This window comes from Anas platyrhynchos, chromosome 9 (genome assembly GCF_047663525.1).
Source record: "Anas platyrhynchos isolate ZD024472 breed Pekin duck chromosome 9, IASCAAS_PekinDuck_T2T, whole genome shotgun sequence".
Classification (NCBI taxonomy): domain Eukaryota; kingdom Metazoa; phylum Chordata; class Aves; order Anseriformes; family Anatidae; genus Anas; species Anas platyrhynchos.
In genome coordinates, this window is record NC_092595.1 from 14,522,776 (window position 1) to 14,542,929 (window position 20,154).

The 20,154-nt window shown below is 50.0% G+C and overlaps 1 protein-coding gene across 2 annotated transcripts; it reads right to left on the reverse strand.

The window, feature by feature from the left end:
* Nucleotides 1-1,244: 1,244 nt before the first annotated feature.
* BOK (BCL2 family apoptosis regulator BOK) lies at nucleotides 1,245-19,081 on the reverse strand. Of its 2 annotated transcripts, none has more exons than XM_021278325.4 (5): nucleotides 18,768-19,081; nucleotides 17,506-17,884; nucleotides 13,005-13,133; nucleotides 6,915-7,078; nucleotides 1,245-2,346 (listed from the first exon to the last, which is right to left on the reverse strand). In XM_021278325.4, exons 2-5 carry the CDS (start codon nucleotides 17,726-17,728, stop codon nucleotides 2,326-2,328), a joined length of 537 nt encoding a protein of 178 aa, XP_021134000.1. In that variant the 5' UTR covers nucleotides 17,729-17,884; nucleotides 18,768-19,081; the 3' UTR covers nucleotides 1,245-2,325. The 2 variants fall into 2 exon arrangements, with proteins under 2 accessions (XP_021134000.1, XP_005028910.1); XM_005028853.6 differs by having other exon boundaries at nucleotides 1,245-2,350; nucleotides 18,768-19,080.
* Between the last annotated feature and the right edge of the window lie 1,073 nt (nucleotides 19,082-20,154).

The following is a 20,154-nucleotide window of genomic DNA, read 5'->3' on the forward strand; positions in this document are numbered from 1 at the left end:
TTAAATTGAGAAAGGTCTTTACAGCTGCGGTGTCCAACTTGTGCTAGCCCCATCACTTCTCACACACCTCATCAAACACGAGGCATGGCAAGGCAAGCTGCATTTCACCAGCTGCTGAACTGTCCAAGTCATGACAGGGGTACCTCCAGATATCAAAAATCTCATAATTTTTCAGAAGCTTTTATATGACAGTGAAGCCGCATCCCCTCAGTATGCTGCTTTTACTGCATTTATTACAGCTCTGAGGGGATCCTCTCCGTGCTGCTCAAATGGTGGTTAGCTGAGCTCACCATGTGCACTATATCCAGGTTGTTTGTACAGCCAGATCCATCAGGAATCTACAGGAGAAAATCCCAAGTGGGAGAGGTGCCAGCAAAACCCCTAGTGCCAACAGGATTATGTCAGCACGGAAGAAAAAAGTCCTTAGGCAGCTCGGTTTTATCTGGGGAACTGCTGCAAGCTTTACCCAGACAAAAATGCACCCACCTCAGGGCAACATCGGCTGTATCCATGTGAAGAACTCCACCAGAAACCCCCACAGATTTCAGTAGCATGGCCAAAGTGTGTCAGGATTACCTTTACTATTGAAAAAGTAGCAGTGAAATGAGCTGGTAAAGCACTGCTCAGTACAGGCGCAGTGAAACAGGCAAAGCCCTGTACTCATGTTGTCAGGGGAGCAGCACACGTGCAAAAGGCTGGAGCAGTGAAAAGGCTAGAGCAGTAAAAAGAAATGTCTAGACCAGTAAAAGGCAGCACTGTGCAATGCCGTGAACACCCACACACCTCAGCTGGCAGCTCTGTTGGTCAGAGCACGGCATTGCTCGCAGGGATCCGTCCTGACAAGTAAATGCCTTGCTCATTCATAATTTCTGGAATAAAATTGTGAATTACCTCCAAACACAGGGCATGGGGAGGGAAATCAGGAAAAAAATAAATAAATAACAGCAAATACTCCTATAATGCCCCGTGTTGTGCATGCAGAGCAGTGTTTTTCTGAGAGGCCGTGCTCCTGGGAGCAAGGCACTGAGCAGGGTGCTTCCCATGGCAGGAGATGTGACAAGGGAGGAACACGGGTTAAGTTCCAAGCAGGAACCAGGAGAGTTGTAGTTTTAACACATTAACACGTTCTACTAGGGAAAAAAGCTGGAGTATTTTTAGCATGGTCTAAGTATTTGTCTCTGCACTGTTTTGGCCTTTTTTGGAATTTTTAACTCTGGAAACAAATACAATACCCTTTGCAATAGTGAAACACCACCTATTTTCTTTTATTTTTTTGACACAAAGAAGACTGCAATTTGTAATTCCGATGACATTAAATGAGAAACATATACCAGTTGCTTTTGACACAGCTTTCCCCCTTCACAACATCAGGCAGCTCACTTACTCTTTCCGTAATTTCTGACCACATCCCCCAGCCTTTCCTACTCACACATTTAGCTTTGTCTTCATTATAAAATCCAAACCCGAGCCGTTGCTTGAAGGCATTGTCCCTCTCTCCCCTGTTTCAAACATTACACGTGAGCGCAGCAGGAGAGGTCAGGGCAAAACCCTTACCAATTCATCACATGCCCTCTGGTCCTGCCCCACACACAGCCACAAAACGCCATTTCCAAGGTGCATCAGAGGGAGGAGCATCTCACAACAGACATTTGTTTCATCCCATGAAGAACCCGCTGCTGAATGATCCCCTGTGGCACACTGTGCCATGGGGAGAGCCCGACAAGCCAGAGGCAGGCTGGAAGGAGGAGGTGGCGTTCAAACACGAGTGCAACAACAAGAACTGACACAAGGCAAGTCTGAGCACCAAGAGGAGAATCTCATGCAGTGAGGGAGGGATGCTCCCCCTCTCTTATTTCTATTCCATTTCAAATATCAGCCCCTTCCTCCTCCCCTCTGCCTGGCACTAGCATAAGCATGCAACACAGTCATAAGGAGCAGCCGTCTGACGGTGCCGCAGTCAGCGTGCCCAGGGACTGGCGATGCCCGGGGCGTACCCACGAGTCACCCAGGGAAATGAGGCTCTTGAAAGGATAAGGGTGAGAGAGGCTCCTGTGGCTGTCAGAAGGAGACTGTGTTCGGTCGGCTGCTGCCAGCTGAAGGGAGAGGAGAACAAGCCTTTTGTTTGTCCCGGATCTTCTCTTCCTCCTCTTCAGAGGCTGCCATTTCCACTGCTTCTGGAGTGGGGGAGGAGATGGGGCACGGGGCTGCTGCGGGCAGCTCGGGTTCATCTCTCAGGCAGCAGCACGAAGAAGATCGCCTTGAGGAAGTGCCCAAAGCTGCAAACAGCAGCCACGAGCCAGTGGGAGCGAAGGCTGGGGTCAGTATTCACAACACACTTCGTGATGTCTGCCTAAGGAAGAGGGAGCAGAGATCATCAGAGATGCCCAGAACTGTGTCAGCCACCATCAGACACTCCCACACCAACACGCTGTTTTGCACCACCTTGCCACGCTGTGAACAGCCACAGCCACTTGCCCTGACAACTTCTGTGCACAGCAGGTTACTAGATCAGGCTCAAGAGCTCTGTGAAAGGCACTTCCCTCATCCTACATCAACAAGGCAAAGTGTCTGCTTCTCAGCCATGCCTGGGGAAAGAAATGCTACAGGTATATTGTCAAGCATTTTCCATTCTCAGTAATGAAATAAAAGAAACTTTCCTCCCCTTTTCAAAAAAGATAGAAAGCCTTGGCAATAGCAGCACTCTCATCCTTTTCTGTAAAGCAAGATGCTTCCCGGAGGTTGTCCTGTTTAATATCAGCTCAAGTTGCTTGCACTTTTTCTCTTGCCTTAATGTTTTATTTGGAACTCATTCAAGTAAGCCAACCCGCAATTTGAATCTCAAGCAATGCAAGCTTTGTTTGTGGAAATGTGTCTGCTGGCAGAGATGCCTCCCCAACACATGGGCCAGATTTAAAGATCGTTTGGGCAGCTGGTTTCAAGTATTAACAGGAATGGAAGCTGGCCTGCAAGGAACAAAGAACAACAACCCAGCAAATCATGAAGACATGATGTCGACTGACATTGGGAGGAGAAGGTGTAAAATATCTGGAGGGAACAGTGAACAGGACAGAAATAGATAGAAAATCCCATCCTTCCAACCCAACCCATTCTGTGATTCTCTTATTCTACAATCAGAAAGCAGGCAGGGGTCTGAAGGGACACCTCCCTGTATCCAGTTACTGAATGCAGCTGCATTGATTCTTCCGCCTTCTACAGACCCAAGTCTGCTGCCAGCAGCCTCACCAGCCATCCCCACAGCACTGGTGGTTCCTCCCTCACAGGAAAGCCTGAGAGGCTGGCACACTGCATCACTACACTGCTGCTCTCCGGGGAGCGTTCGGAGACACCGAGGTCCCAAATATCTGACAAGCAGAGACTGCAGGAGGAACGAATACAGGCAGTCATGGACGGGACAAACAGGAGGACAGGAGGAAGCCAAATCAGGGCAAGGGGTGTTCCCAAAGGTGAACAACAAGGTGCAGAAATGCTGCTGCCTGCAGCTATAAAAGCACAGGCAAACATCGCAAGCAGCCGTGCCAGCGCACAGCAGAAGATGCTGCAATGTAGCGCGAACGGTTACAGGTCTTTTACCTGTATTGTGGCGGAAAGTAAAATGGGTCTGCCTAAACTTTTCAGTGACAGCTTAGCAAACTTGCCATGCTTTGCCTGAACGGATTCAGCCTGGATCAGGGACTGGAACGGTGTTAAATTTAAAACACAGCTGTGCCAAGCTGCCTCTTCCCTCAGAAAGACACGTCCCTGTGCCTGCCTGAGCGTGCATCCAGATGTCAGCGCAGCCGATTGCTCCCCACGAACTGAATGGATCCTGGCTTTAGAGTTTCTGCAAAACCAGGTAGGCACAGCTGGTGGGTGACAGCCACCGGGATGCGAAAGTGCGACCCCCTTGAAGCTGTGCCGTGCCTGCCAAAGGCAAGGACCTCACCCGGCTAGCCACGAGGAACTGCAGTCAGAGGCACTTACAAGCCCTGTGCTGCTTGCTTAGATAAACAAAATAGCTCAGCTGTTTAACAATTGCCTCGGCTTATTGTGATCCAAATAAAGTACGCCAGATAAGGCACTGGAACTGGAAATTTCAAAGCTTTTTGATTAAATAGGTCTTTCAGTGAGGCACCAATAAGCTGTTGTAGTGACAGTTTGATCTTTGCCTGTTAATTATTCATTGAACAAAGTTTGAGTCTCAAGCTCAGAAAACATACATAGCAGCTGCTAAATCTTCCTGCTCTACTCTAAAGCCACTGCCAAAGCTGCACACTCTCCCCAGGGAGAGATGATACCTCCAGGGGTAAACGTTTCCTGTCTCTCCTAAGAGGTTTTGCATTTGTTTTGTGTTGGGCTGTGGCAGGTGGAGGTTTTCTCCACCCTCCAAAACAGAATCACGAGGCTAGGGATTCCTGGAACGGAGGCGTGTGGGAAACTACTGCTGAGCGGGGACTTCCAAACACCTTCCCAAGGTCTCTGCAGTGGCTTTCCCAAAACAGCTCAGTGTGGTGGTTCCTCTTGGCACGCTTCCTGAGCTGATGTAAAAGAGGTAGGGGCCCTGTGCACAGGGGAAATAGGGACTGCAGGCCAAGACAAACTAACAACCAGCCAGGTCAGGTGCCAAACGAAAGGGTCTCCAGTACACAGCTGTTTCGTCTGGCCCATTTGTGAACCCAGGCTGGGCAATTTCACACCGCAGTGCCTAGATGAAGAGGAGGAACACTCAGGGAAACACAGCACATGATGGAAAAAGGATTTGGAGCCTTCCCCCGGGCTGAAGGAACCATGTGTTTCTAGAGGGAAAATATCTTCTTTCCGCAGCCCAAAGTTGTTGATAAGGCTGCAATCAGCACAGCCCAGCAGCTTTTACAGTCATTTTGTCCAAGCGGGGGCAGTGACATTGGCTTCCCTTTCCTAGAGCCAGAGCCTGAGAGCGAGCAGCATAGCTTCAAGGAAAATGTAATAGCCATGTGAAGAGGAATGATTGGCACAAGCAGCTAGCAGTGGACAAGGCTTATCTCTCCAGATGGCGAGAGGCAGCTCTGGTCAGGGGGTGGGTTTTGTGCCTTGTTTGCTATGCAACAAACTTTCCAAAAATATCCGTTTGGAACTATCAAAACACTTTGTTTAGAAGTCTAATAACGCAAAACAAAAATTAAAACAAGATGTTAACTCACAAGAACATGTACGGTTTACCAAAACAAAGAAACAAGTTAGCTGGAGACTAGGAGGAGACACATTCCTGTGCAACATTCCAATTTTAATGAAACTTTTTTTTTTTTTTTTCCAAAGGAAAAAAATGTTTCAGAGAAAACGTTTCAACCAGCCCCAGCAGGTACCCTGTTAAAGTAAGCCCCATCAATGATGTTGAGGCAGGGATTTCACATGCAGGAACAGTGATACTTGATGAATTGTTTTTTCAGGTTATCCTCTGCAGTATCTTAGCACAATTATGTGTGCAGATGCAAAATGAAACAAATCGGGGCATGCAAATCAATGGTTCCTCTTCAGCCCAACCAACCAGTTCCTCAGCCCAGCTGGCCTCAAAGAGAGATAGCTTTAGAAAGGGCAGGGATGACTGAAGGTGGCAATGACCCTTAGGAAATGCCAGGGATCCACAATCAGAACACTGCCTACTTTTCCAGTTGCCCTCCAGCAGACAGGTGCCTTCATCCCTGCAGAAGCCAGGTTATGGGGATGACTATAGGCACACTTGGGAACTCTCAGCACAGAGGAGCAATGCTCAGTTTGGAAAAAAATCCCCTCTCTGGGCCGGAGATGGTTGGGGAGCCTGCCCCTTTCCTGGCAGCTCAGGAATAAGTGTCACCTCTCGGGAAGAAAGGACTGTGCCACTGCAGCTCAGCCTGGAAGGAGTGCATGCCTTGGGAACAAGATGTCTCCTGAGCTCTGTGGTGTCATATGGGAACATTTAACTCCAGACAGCATCTGCCAGGCAGTACCAAAGGGATTTTGGCTGTATCTTTCCAAGAAGTGTCTATATCCCTGCCAGACTGGCACAGAGACCCAGAGAGAGACGTACATCGCCCAGCTTCCAACCCTGACCCTAGCTGACCACTCGTCTCAGGCTTCTGGGGAGCTCACTAGAAAGGTGTCTGGCTATTCCACAGCACCTAAATAAAGCTCTTACTTTAACCAGTGCTCCACTGCAGTGCATTTTATTTCCCATGGGGTACAGAGAGAGCCAAAGAAATCAGATGGGTATAGCCAACTGGTGCTTGTACCATGCTCCAACACAACCCTGTGCCACAACCACAGTTTCAGGGCAGGCCAGTGAAAGCCAAGAGCCCTCCCAGCCTTATCAATAAGTGTTAGCAGTGCCCTTCAAAGCATAAGTGCCCTACAGCTTGAGCTGCATCAGAAGTTACTCACGGAGCACCACCAGGTCAGGGATGGCACGAACTACCAGGTTTTAATAACCCTCTAAATTTCCTCATGGTGGCAAGTTACATTAGTATATAATCTCTGATTTGGGGAACTGTGGGGCAGGTGGAATGGGAAATAAGCTGGCAGGCCTCATTTATTCAGTTTCAAGAAAACAGCTGCCCAAGAGGATGGCTCCTATTTGCAGTCTCCAACTACAACTGGCTGGCAGCTCCAGACAGGTTCGAGACAGGAACAGAACAGCAGTGGGTTGGGATTGAATTAGTCCAGCACAGACATGCAGGAGGCTGAGGACCAGAACAGCGGGTGCTGTCACAGACAGGACCAGGAGGCAGTGACAGAGCTCTATGGAGCCTAGCACAGGTGTAGGACAGTGGTGGCCACGGGGCAGTGGCAGAATCTCACTCAATGTTTTACTGCATAAAGCTGCAGCAGGGACGCTCCCACTTCCTTTAACTGGGGTATTTTCTGGTGTGCATGTGTGGAAGCAAAGACCATACAGCCTCTCTTACCCAGCCTCCTCGCCTTTTCAGCCAGGTCACCAAGGTCTTGCGGACGAACTCTCCCAGGCAGTCAACGATGGTGTGCACCATGGCTGGCTGTGCGTGCCGCACACAGTCCACTGCCAGCCCCGCCGCCACCGCGTAGAGAGACACCACCTTGCCCCACGTTATGCCTAGGAAAAGAAGAGAGGTCATTCAGCTTCACACATGAGCACATCACTCGGACACGCCACTTTCTAGCTCAGAGGAGCCTGTTCCAATCTGACAGGAAAAGCACGTAAGAGATGAGCATCCACACAGTCAGTTGTACTCTGATACAAGAACAAAAGCGGAGGCAAAGCTACAGAGGTGAGGAGGTTGGGATGCTCTGAGAAACTAGGGACCTCTCTCAGCCTCCACCAACAACCAGGCAACTTCAAGAGTTTGGGTGCCCTGCCTGGAATATTTAACACCGCATATCCCATCCCACTGAGAGCGGTGCAGGGATGGGAGTGTCTGTCAGTCATCTAATTTCCCTAACGCAGAACCTCTGTGGAGGTTGCCCCAGCAGCAGCCATCTTCCTGTTGATGCTGAAGAAACACACTCAAGCCCAGCTCTGGGCACCAGCCAGCCTCCCTGGGGCTGCCCTGCAGTTTTCCAGCACCTCTGGGTATAATCCTCCATGCTCACACACTGCAGCCAGCAGTCCATGATCAGACTCTTTGTCAGGACCAGTGACCTGGAAATGCAACCTTTTTGCATGCATGGAGAAGAACTACCACTACCACGTGGGTTTCCTTTGGCTCTGCTGGGAAGTTTACTACCCCCCTTAATTTATGATGAAATACAGTATTTGACAAGCATTTTGGGAAGTATTTTACAGGGAGAGATCCCTGCGGAGCCTTTCCAAGGTCTGTCCCAAATGTAGACAGAGGCCAGGTGAAGTTTTAGTTGTTTAAAGAAAACACTAAATCATTCTTGCGAGGTTGCAACAAGAAAGAAAACAGGTATGAGGGAGGAAAGGCAGATAGTTGTTTAGCCACTAGATCTAGGCACCAGAAGGGGTTAAACACATGATATAGAAACTGGATGTGCTCAGCAATCTATCAGCTAAGAAAGCCTTGAATATAATTTAAATTTAAAAGACCCTTCCTCTTTCCTTTATTGCTGTCCCAGACCCCCAGGCATCCCGAATATCTCTCTAGGACGGGGCCTGGAAGTCCTGGTGTTTGCTCACACTGCAGCAGAGCACATCTCTTTAACATACGTGCAGGTGTGACAGCATTTCTGGGGTTCTTCCACTTGATGCATCAAAAGCGACACTCACACTAACACTTTTAGGAATTACTTTTTTATTAGTAAAAATGTGCAAAACTTTATAGAGAAACTATTCAAACATCAGCCATAGGGTGGCTTGTTAGACTGGAGACAATCCATTTACTGTTCCAAAAAAAAAAAAAGCCATTTTTTTTACTCATGAATGATGCAAAATCAAAATCTCCAGCAGATCCTTTTGCAAGGCACTGTAACAACAGTAACCCCGCAGTTGGTCAGTCTGCTGTGATCCTCTGTCCTTCACCAGCACTATCCGCAGGTTCAGAGGAAGTTATTAATGTAGCTAAATTGGCTGTTATTTGCATTCTGATGTTATTTTCTGAGTCGGCTCTGCAGGTCCCCTCCCCAGAGCTGTCACTCAGGAAGTTCACTGCCTGTGTGGTATTCACACTATTTATCTCTCTTTCTCACATTGTGTGTCACCATGACAGCCAGCAAAACAAGCCAGGAAGAGGCTATAAAACCACATGAGAAAACATCAGGCTGAAGGTTTCTCCTAGCAAGGCAGAGGCTGTCCTGAGGTAGGCCAGTACCTCTCCACCCAAAGAGGCTTTAGGAGGTTACCTGTCACCATCCATGACCTCCCGGACCAGCATCTCAGCTGGCTTATAACCAATTTTGTGTCAGCCTCTTACTGCCACCCTGTGTCCCCTTCAGCTCCTTTGTTCTCTGTCACGGTTGCTGTAGGGTGATGAATTCTTGGATTCTTGACATTTCTGGTGTAGGGTGACCAATTCTTGATATTTCACAACAAGGGCCTGCATGAGGTGAACCCCCCTCAGCACATGGATGGAGCACCCACTCCTTTCACACAGAGGCACCCCCTGCCTCAGGAGGGCTCCAGCAGCCTGCAGCCTCACAGCAGGTCCCAACCTGTGCTCCTGCAGGACTCCAGCTTCATCTGCTCTTCTCTCGAGGACTGCCTTGTCAGTGGTACCATGTGGAGTTGTATCTGGCCAGTGCCTGAGCAAGGAGCATTGCCTTGCTCCAAATTCCTCATAAGGCCAGGCTGCCATCCACAGGGGCTGCTTGTCCCCAGGTGCTGCTGAGGGACAAGTGATTTGCAGCTCCCTGCTGTGTGTGAGAGAGTGGAAAAGCAGTCCTGAACGCAGCAACTAAAACAGAGATCGCCCTAAAACTTCTGTCCACAGAGGTGGAACAAAAGGATGCAGAACATGTGAAAAGCTGCTTAGAAGGAATCTTTAAAAATAAGAAATACAAGTCGCAGACTCAAGGCCAGCCGTGGAGCTGGAGGCATGTAAACACTGGCGAGCCCAGGGGAAAATGAATTAGCAGGAAAGAACTGCTCTTGAAACTGTTCCCACTGCATATCAGCTTGTCTGCCCCAGGGGGAGCACGAAGAGCCATGAGACACGACTGTGCAGTCTCCAAGCACCATGCTATCCAAGGTTACCCAAATAAATTTCCCTTTGCTCCACTCAGCATCAAAGTCTAACTTGCAAATCAGGCCTAAGAGTAATATGATCAAGTGCTACATTTCAACAGCTGGGAGAATATGGTCAGACACAATACACTTCCCTCTGGTGAAGAGAACAATGCCAAGAGGAATGTGCACAAGGCAGGAAGCTCATCTCATAAAGCCTAAGTGATGTGGCAGCCGTGAGATGCTGCAGGGGAAAGTGTTTTCTCATGACAACCCGTTAACCACACATCCCTGCTCCTCGTCGTACAGGGTTCACTTCAGCCAAAGCACTCTTGAGTGAAAACTTACCAGCACCCACATAAAATCAGGACAAGACCTCTTTTAGAGAGCCCTCATGCCTAGTAGTGCTTACTGACTGGGAAACTTTACTTTAGGAAAGGAAAATGCATCTCCCTTTTCTTCTTCTGTCCTTCCACCAAGTGACCCCTTCCTTCAGGGATTTATTTAAACAGTTATTGTAAATGCCAGCTCAGCCAGGCCCCAGTCCAAAACCTGTTAAAGTCAGTGGAAAATCTCCTGCTGGCTCCAGAGCAGCTTTGGACCACCCAGCAGAACCAGCTGTACTGTCCCTGAAGATGAGTGAGGCTCTGAGTGTGCTCAGAGGGGATTAACTCGTGAACTGATGCTACTGCACATCCCTCCACATCCAAAACAGGTCAGGGCTCTGTCGTGCCAGGCTCTGCACAGGCAGGCTCTCCTTGACTAGGATAACTAACAGCTTGTTAGAAACAGGGACGGAAAATACAGCTTGAATGTTACCATGCTGTGTGACCTGCTTACTTTCTGCCTATAGTCTCAGCTGTTAATCTTGCTGTAACTGGGATTTGAGCTGTCCGTGCTACACCAGAGGAAAGGCAAACTTAAGATCAGTGGAACAGACAATGCTGTAAAGTTGACTACAGCACAAGCACCCATGCAGAGGCATCAACCAGGGAGCCAAATGTCCTCAGTCTTCCCTTCTTGAGATGTCCACCCAGAGCTTCTACTTTGTCCAGATGCGTAGACAGTGGGGATAGCACATAAGCACTGCCAGAGGTACAGTGTGAAGATCTGAAACCTCTCCAGCAAGACAGGGTCAAAATCCCCACCTCCCTTGCTGCATAGGCATTGCATGCCACTAATGGGGCTCTCCAGACTGTCTAGGCCTGGCAGTGTCAGACTGTGGCTGTTTTCTTAATAAACTGGACAGTGAAAAACAGGGTCAGATGCTTTAGCCATTGGTAATTGGCTTGAAAATTCAGACTGTATTTGAGCTCTCTGGTTTCCTTTGCTTGGTAAGAGCCTCTTTCCTCTGAACTATGAAAAAAAAAAAAAGGAATGAATGTCTGGCTGCCACAGCCAACTCTGATTTGCTGGATTTAGCATTAAATGTTGAGTCTTGAGACTGCAACTAGGACTCAAGAATGTTAAAATCAGCAAACTATTCCCGCTCTGCCACCCAGCAGCAAGAGAACTTACAATAATTAATTGATACAAGTGATTGAACACAGAACCCCCGCTTCATAGTCACAAGTTTTCTTGCTAGTTGGTATGAGGCAGATATGGGAAAAACGAGAAAACAGATGACACAGAGCACCAGGGAGGTTTGAATCCATTTCCTGCGCAGCCAGCCATCTGCCAGCAATTTATGCAGAATGGTGTCCCCAGACGAGGGGCAGCACTGGCTGCAGAGCTTTAGTCTTCGTGTCTAAAATGCTCCCAAAGTCTCTGGTATTTCCAAAGGGCTGAGTCTGGATCCCATTCTCACCATCCTGAAAACCCCATGGTTAAAGCCAAGAGTTAAAATTTCTAGCTTTACTTTCAACAAAAAACATTTTACACCACCCAAAATTTTCACCCAACTCCTGAGCTGGGAACTTGAAGAGCAAAAAACGCAGCTCTCAATGTGTCTGTCAAAACACGCTGGCAAGGGCACGGCTCCCAGAAGCCAGCAGGGATTTCTCCCCAGTGTCATGTTTATGCAGCACAGCAGCACACACAGTCTGCACCACCTGTACCCATTCAGCTTTCTGACTTAATTCCCTCTGTCACTTGGGCTGATGCAGTCAGCTATACTCATCTAAGAAGATAAACTGCTTACCTGCACTGCAAACACCCAAGCCTGCAAACCTGACCTCTGTTTTTTCTGTAAGCCTTGATGTAATTAAAGCTCAGCTCTGAAAGGACAAGACAGGGCAGCTGTACTTTGAGCACAGCCACACTCAGACATTCCTGCTGTGTTTGCCCGGCTCTTGCTTTCTGAGCCCACACTGCCTACCAGGCCAGGCTAGTGCAAAGGCAGCCTGCACTCCAGGAAGGCTCTGAAAGAACACTGAGGGCTATGCTAACTACAAAATCCAAATCTATCCACTTCTCATGACACAGTTTCTATTTCCCTGGTCCAGGGAGTAAATCTGCCTTGCTAAACCTGACAGGAGCCCGGCTTTAGCATTCCCTCTCAGACCTCTGTTGCCATCTGTTGCTGTTCCAGAGAGGATCTGCGCTCTGCATCACAACACACTTCAGATCTGAAGTCCAGGATGTCAGCACAGGGCTTCCCCGGTGTGTCAGTAGCTCCCGTGCAGTTTATGCACCTAAAAATGTGTAGCTGACTGTGAAGATAAAAAAGTTTTGAGCATGGAAGCCTGCTTGGAAGCACAGCAGAAACTGTTTTCAGGGGAGGCGAAGGCTCCCTCACAGGAACACAGCACTGAGTGGAGTTTTGCTTTTGTCAGTAACCTCCAGGAGCAAACAGAAGCAGAACACTCACACCTAGGCAATGGGAAGCTCAGACAACCTGCTTGTGGGGAACAGCTAGCCACGAGGACCAAGGTCCCGTCTCTGGCTCTGAGGAAGGAGAAGCAACAACTGGAAGCAGCAGGCTCCATTGCAGCTCTGGCTATTGCTGAGGGAAAGAAAGCCAGGAAGAGGGGAACTCCCTTGTGATGAGCTGGTTCTGGCTCTAACAGCAGCAGCATGAGCTGGAACAAGGGAGACTCCCATGTAATGAATCTTCTCTGGCTGCCAGTGGTGAGCGAAGCAGCTTGGAATGAGTGACATCCCTGTGCAATGAGGTAACACCACCTCCTCAGGAGGAAGGGCAGGAGATGGCTTCTCGAATGAATGAGAACCTGCCAGAAGGATGTACAAAATAGGGCATTTCCCTGCCAGAACAACAGAGCACGGAGGAGCCCTCATTAAATCATTACAGCAGGGCAGGCGGCCAAACTGCCCGCAGCTCTTTCAGAAAGCAGGCCCCACCTTGCAGGCCATCCCAGAAACATGCCTTCTCCGAGAGAGGCAGCCCCATCCCGTCCCTTTCCACCCCGGCCCTGTCTGTGTGTCCGTCTGTGCGCGGTACCTGCGGTGAAAATCTGCGCGGCTACAGCCAGGAAGGCGTCCGTCACCACCGTCTCCGAGTGCAGAGAGATGTTCAGCTGGCGGGCGATGTTCCGGTAGACGTTGGGGCGAATGTATTCCAGCTCATCTCCTGGAAGCAAGCAGGCAGGAGTCAACACACAGGGCACTAGGTCCATGCCAGAATGACCGCTGGGGTCATCTCTCGTGTCCCCCTGGCCCCAGCGCCACCTTGCTTTAAACAGAGTTCTTAGGGTGATTTAGAGGCAACCCCTGAATCTCCTCCTTTCTTCCCTAATGCCCTTTATGCCTGGGACATCTAAAGGGAGTGGTACCAGTGGCGTGGCTGCAGCCATCCCTGATACAAATGGTGTTCCCAGGCTGGCTGTCAAAGTCAGAACCCAGCGAGTGCCTGCCTTTACCCTGCTACAGGAGACAGGCCTGAGAGAAACGAATCCACCCCCATTTTTTTTCAGAAGTGAGAAGGAGGCATGTCCACCTGCGTAAGCTTTTCAGAGATACGCCCTTTCTCAGCCTGTACAAAAACGCCTTATGATGAGAGTGACTCAAGAATGCTGGAGGCTGATGAGAGCCAAGAATCCACCCAGAGCCACACAACATGAAGTGAGCAAAGAGAAGCCCAGCTCAGCTCCTTTGTGCTACCACAGGCAGAGAGCATCGACCTGGAGTTCCTTCTCTCCTCCAAAGGGATCCTTTGCCTGCCTGGCTCCTCAGCAGCAAGGTTCCTGACACAGACAGAGGATGTGCTTTCAGTTCCAGGTTGTTTTTTCCCCCAGCTGGGAAATGGTTGAAGGTGTTACCTCTCATGGCTATTTAACGAGGGTGGCCAAGATGCTGTGGGAGCGTTACACGATGCAAACACTGCAGGGGACTGAGGCTCTGTGTGTGTGGAGGTTCCTATTTGGCGATCTAGATCGAAAACGATGCCCCTCGTCCTTCTGCATGGGCATGCCCAGGGGAAGAGGAGAGCTGTCACAGCCCCCTGCCATTCCCCTGCAGCACCCAGGTGGCCTGTCCCAGCCACAGGGCAGCCGGTCCCCCTGAAAATGTCACTACGTGGGAGCTGAAAAGGAAAGACATCACCACCGCCAGGAGCTTGCTACAGAGGCATTAGCTGCTCAGCCTGAATTCATTGAACCGGTCACTGGCACTCAGCCCAGCATGGGCAAAGCCCGGCTTTGGAGAAGTCCACAAAGGAACTGTGCCGGCCCTTTGTGCCCATGGGATTGTTGCACACAATCTGATTGCGAGAGGAAACCCTGCACATGCGTGGCCAGCCCTGATAAGACGAACCATTCGACAGCTGTTCTCACCCCAAAGGGAGCTCGCAGGCTTCCCTGTGGCTGCAAGAAGCCTTGCCCTGAGCCCAACGGGGTGGATAGGGAGCGGGACAGGCTGGGATCAGCACATGGTAGCCTGCCACTGGGAGAGCTTTTAACAAGCAGAGACTGGAGGACTGAGATGAGATCAGGGCCCCCTTGGGTTGGAAGCACACAGCCCGGCCCCACAGAGACACACAGAGCAGCGGGGGAAGGAAAATGTGCAGCAAAGAAGTCCCAGGATCACTGCTGGCATCCTTCGGGGTCTGTTAACTGACTGGCTGCACAATTTGTGATATTCAGAGCAATTTCTGTGCTTCTCCTCTTTCTTGCAGCAATCTTGGAAGGGCAAGCAGGGCAGCAGCAGCAGTTTCCACAGGCAGGAGCTCAGTTCAGAGGAGAAAAGGCACTTGTCTGGGTTTTGCCCACAGGAGTGAGGAGTTCAGATAAACCAGACCTATGCCACGTTGTAGTGGGTTTACGTGGCAAGGTTTTGGTAGCAGGGGGCCATAGGGGTGGTTTCTGTGAGAAAGATCTAGAAGCCGCCCCATGTTTGGGAAGGGCCCCGTTGTTTTCCAGATCTGAGCCAATAAGCGATGTTGTTTTGCGCCTCTGTGAGAGCATATTTAAGACAGGGAAAAAAACGCTGCGCCACACAGCAGCCGGGAGAGTCAAGGGAGTGAGAAACAGCCTTGCAGGTGCCAAGGTCAGTGTAGAAGGAGGGGGAGAGGTGCTCCAGGCGCCGGAGCAGAAGTCCCCTGTGGCCTGTGGTGAGGACCATGGTGAAGCAGGATGTCCCCCTGCAGCCCATGGAGTACCACGGTGGAGCAGGGTTTCACGCTGCAGCCCGTGGAGGAGAACACAGTGGAGCAGGTGGCCCTGCACCGACGGAGGCTGCCGCCTGTGGAAGACCCCTGCCGGAGCAGATTCCAGGCCGGACCTGTAGCCCGTGGAGAGGAGACCACGCAGGAGCAGGTGATCTGGCAGGAGCTGCTGCCCGTGGGGGAGCAAGGTTGGAGCAGTTTTCTCCTGAGGGATGGACCCTGTGGTACGGACCCATATCTGGAGCAGTTCTGGAAGAGCTGCTGCCTGTGGGAAGCCCACGCCGGATCAGTTCGTCAAGGACTGTATCCCGTGGGTGGGACCCCACAGCACAGGGGACGAGAGTGACCGAGAAGGAGCAGCAGAGAAGAAGTGCTGTAGACTGACCATAACCCCCATTCCCCTGTTCCCCTGCGCCGCTCGGGGGGAGGAGGTGGAAGAGGGTGGATGGGGGGGGAGGTGCTTTTGGTTTCTTTCCTTTGTTTCTCACTTCTCTAGCTTGTTAGTAATGAGCAATAAATCTTACTATCTGTCTTCTTATGCTGAGTCTGGTTTGCCCGTTACACTAATTATTGCGTGATTTTCTCGTCCTTATCTCAATCCTTGAGCCCCTTTCACATATTTTCTCCCCATTCCTCTTTGAGGAGGGGGAGTGAGAGAGCGGCTGTGGTGGAGCTCGGCTGCCCACTCGAGCGGAACCACGACACACGTATGGCAGGTGGCTCTGAGGTATCTCATTTGGCCATACCATCAGGTTTTACCACACATGATCAGTTAATTGCACTGGCCAGTTGCTAAGCCGCACTGAGCTGATGCTGCCCAAGACTTTGCAGCTGCACAGCCTGTGGCCAGCAACTCTGTTGGCCCACCAGCCAGCTCACCGGGCCCTGCTGCCTTGCCATGTACAAGAGGAGTAGGAAATCCCTTGAGTTCTCATCTCCACAGGCTTCTCAGTGCTAGCACAAAGCAAAAACTGCTCTGTCCAGTAAGCAGCCGCAGCCTACGGCGCCTGGTAGGAGCCAGATACCACATGGCCTTGCCTTGGGTATGGCTACAAAGGGAAAAGGAAGGGACAGCCATGTGGCAGGTGGCGTTTCTGAACAAACAGGGCAGAAGCTACTTGTTATCCGAACAAGAAGGACTGTTCCCCTTCTCGTTGCATGGGTACCATGGCTCTCCACAAACAGATTTGCTCAGAGAAGGCGCCAAGTTCCCGGGACCATCAGCCAAATCTTTCCATCTGGACATGAATAAGTAACAGGAGAGTCACCCAGGAGACGCCTTCGGATCCAGTCTGCCACCTGCTTGCCCTTTAGCGTGCTCCTGGCCACCCACAGACCTGCCTGAAAGCAGCTCCCAGCCCAGGCACAGAACTGGGGGGACAAAAGGGCCACCAGACTGACAGAAAAACACACAAACAAACAAAAAAAAATAGATTAGTCAGCACATGAGAGGAAAAATTGTAAAAGAATAGTAATAAAAAGGCCACACAGAAGAACAGCTATGCCTTAAAAAGAAATTTGGGATAACATCAAACAGAAGCAGAAAGAAAGAAGAGAAAGTGGAGAAACCAGTCTGGTCCTGAGTTGGTTAGGCCCACTTAAAGGTTGCTTCACCAGACTTATTTGAACTTTGGTGTAATTAAATCAGATGCAAATGCTAGTGGTAGCTTCCAAGCCAGATGTGAAGTGATATTCCAGCCTGCAGGCAAAGAGGGATGTTGGAAGCCACCTCCAAGAAGCAGAGTGCTGGGTCTTGCTGAAGGAGGAAGGTAAACAACAGCAAATGAAACATGCCGTCAACGCGCTGTCACTGGAAAGCAGCTTTTGTAAAATCTCCAGCGCACGCAGTCTAAGCAATTACCCCCAAATTAAACAGCCCTGCAGTTAGGTGAGCTGCTGCTGAAGCCCAGGTGTGGAGCCACCAGTGCTCTACCAGACGCCAGGCTGGGTTGCGTCAAGGCAGCCAAGTCACCAGGGCCTGGAGAAAACACCGCAAGACCTGTTTAAAATGCAAAGCTGACAAAAACTACTGAAAGAACTAAAACTCTTACACAGCTACTGTCTTGTGCAGATAAAATTGGTTTGTTGTTGGGTTTTGTTGGACTGCAGCATACTTTTTAGCTGTTGCAAGTTGTCAGAAAATGCAGCTCTGCAGAACCAGGGTGCAGAGCGATGCCCTAAGGAACTAAGGAAATAAATGCACAACGGAACAAAAGCCTCTGTATCATCACGCAGAGAGCCTCTTGGCACTCATCAGTCCCAGAAACCACAGGCCCCTTCTTAGTCTGGTCTGAACTGCTCCACGCAGGACTCACTTTGCACCCATGCCCGCAGGACTTACCCAGCCGCAGCAGGATGGTGGACACCTCGGCCAGCTTCCCACCAGGCACCGGAGCGTTGCACTCGGGTTTGCTCCAGCTGACACCTGCTCGAACCAGCCTCGAATTTATGTAGTCTCTGCAGAGAGCCTTAGCTTGGGACACAAGCTCCTTGTCAGTGGGAGACCTGTCGAACACCTCCATCACCTCTGCAGCGAAGACTGAGGATCGGCGAAGCACTTCCATCCTCCGCTGCTGCACCCACACCTCTGCATGCACTCGCTGGGAGGCTGACCCAATGCCTCGGGGTCTGCAGGAGCTGCGTGGCAATGCACAGCTCTCCCGATCCGATCTGTCACAGCTTCCAGCAGCTATTCTCAAAAAGCCGGTCTTTCATTTTACCTGCCGAATAAGAGCATCTGTAAGTCCTCTAGGCACACAGAGATGCAAGTCAGAAGCCCAAGTACTATACTGTACAGCTAAGCTAAGGTCAGTAGTATTGCACTTTGAAAAGATCTGTCTCAGTGAATCTCACAGGCAAGTGCCCAAGTCTTCTTCCTTCAGCTACTCTGACTCCCACTGGCAGCGTGGCCCGCAGAGGGGCTGCAGTTGTGCACCACCTGTGTGTTTTCTCTTTTCCCTTTCCGATTCAGCAGCCCTAGAATCACACTTCAGAGAGACGGGATGGTCAGGACATGGAAACAATTCACAGAATGTATAGACAACCTCAGCTTGTTTCAATTAAACTGGAAAAAAAAAAATGAATCCTGAATACCAGCTACAGTAACCTCAACCAGATGCAGACAGGAATTCCAGCTCAGTAGGTCCTGGATGTTTCTGAAGAAATGGCCCTAATGAATTGCAGAAACATGGGTACGGGAGCATTTCAAAGGTCTTACTAGTTCTTAACTCCAACAGAAGACCAGGTCTTTATCACAGTCAGTTTTGATTCTGCAGCTTTTCTTTCTTTTTCTATTTTTTTAAAGGAACATACATATTGCTACTCAAAATACTTTAGAAACAACAGAGAGAGCGAAACAGAAAGCAAATTCCAAAGAAAGTTTCCAAGTGTGAATGCCTAAAGAGAAAATTTTAAATTTCTTCAGTCACCTGAATTCATCTGTTGATTTTTTAACCCAGTGCAGCTTTTGAAATCGGTCAGACCAAAGCCTTTATTCAGGTATTTTAAATCTCCAGTTTTAGACATGAGCGTGCCTTAATGAATTTCCAGCTAAACAAAGCCCATTCCTTTTGTCCTTCTCCACAACAACAAAAATGCATTTACCTCTCACGTGCCGCCTTTTCCCCTTCAGTGATTGCTTTTGGGGTTTGGATCCGTGCTTGCTGGGAGGATGGGGACCACGGAGCCCCGGACGATGCTCCGAGGCCACTGTCACAGCGCCGTGCCACCAGGCAGGCAGTGCCACTCAGCCTCCCGGGGCTCCGAGGCCACTGTCACAGTGCGGTGGCACCAGGCGGGCAGTGCCACCCAGCCTCGCACCCTCCTGCACCCGGGAGCCCTGGGGCTTGCCCTGCTGCTTTTAAGGGACCCAGAGGCAGAGGAAAGCTGCTGGCTTTAGCCTTGTAAGGAAGATGAAATAACCAGGAGGTGGGGTTGCTGAACACGCTTTCTCCTCCCCTCGCTTCCCTCTTAAGGAGGTTCGCTGGCAGCCTTGGATGTTCTGCTGAGATGCGAAGACGAGACACCGGAGTCGGTGTTTTTGGCCAGCCACTGGTGGGTCCAAAACACTGGAGGTGAACGGAGAGCTACGACGTGGGGCTATACAAGTGATGCTTACCTTCCCCAGAGCCAGGAGCAGCCAGGTTAAACAAAATCGAAGCAACTTTGCAGGTGGAAAATAGTTTGTCAGGACTGAAATGCTTTGCAGGAAAGTGCCCATTTCATTTCATTGTGTTAAAAAATCTAACATACAAAGTTTAAGGAAAACATTCCAATTCATTCCAACATATTCCAAAGTTACTCTCAACGTCAGCTTCTGGTTGCATGACCATTGTATTAATGCCACGATTCTCAGCTTTGTTCCTCTGGGCGTGTGATACCATTTCACCTCAATAAACCATGCACAAATGTTGGCTTTTTTTTGTTTCTGCCAGTTTGGAACAAAGGAGGTTTCAGAAACAGAAGTTTCCTGCAGAAAAATAGGTTCTACCAGCCCAAACACAAGCGTTCCCCAAGAAATACGAAGCTGTAGGCTGATAACTGAGAACACGGCATGTTCACAACGCTTCCTTCCCAGAAGGAGGTCAGAAGCAAGAGGTAACCGCTGCCATCTCTCGCCTGTCGCCTTTGAGAAAAGACAGAGGCACCTCTGGAGGAGCTGATTGCCAAAAACAAGCACAACCTACACCACTGCTGGTCTCGAAGGAACAACCGACCCGTATGTAACACCTTGCTGTATGATGTATTGAGCGCCTCGCCTAGCAGGGTCAATTCGACGTACGTGTATACAGCAGCAGTTAGCTCAGAACCCCTGCCTTGCCTCGACACCAAGTCCCAGAAGTAGTTGCCCAAAGATTCTCTCTGAAGATTGTGTCTTTATCCTCTTGCCTTCCTCAAATTTAAATCTAATGACTGCAGACTGAGATCTGTCCCATAAAAATTGAGATCCTGTGCTGCTGCCCGTCCCTAACACACACCTTTGCAGCAAGCA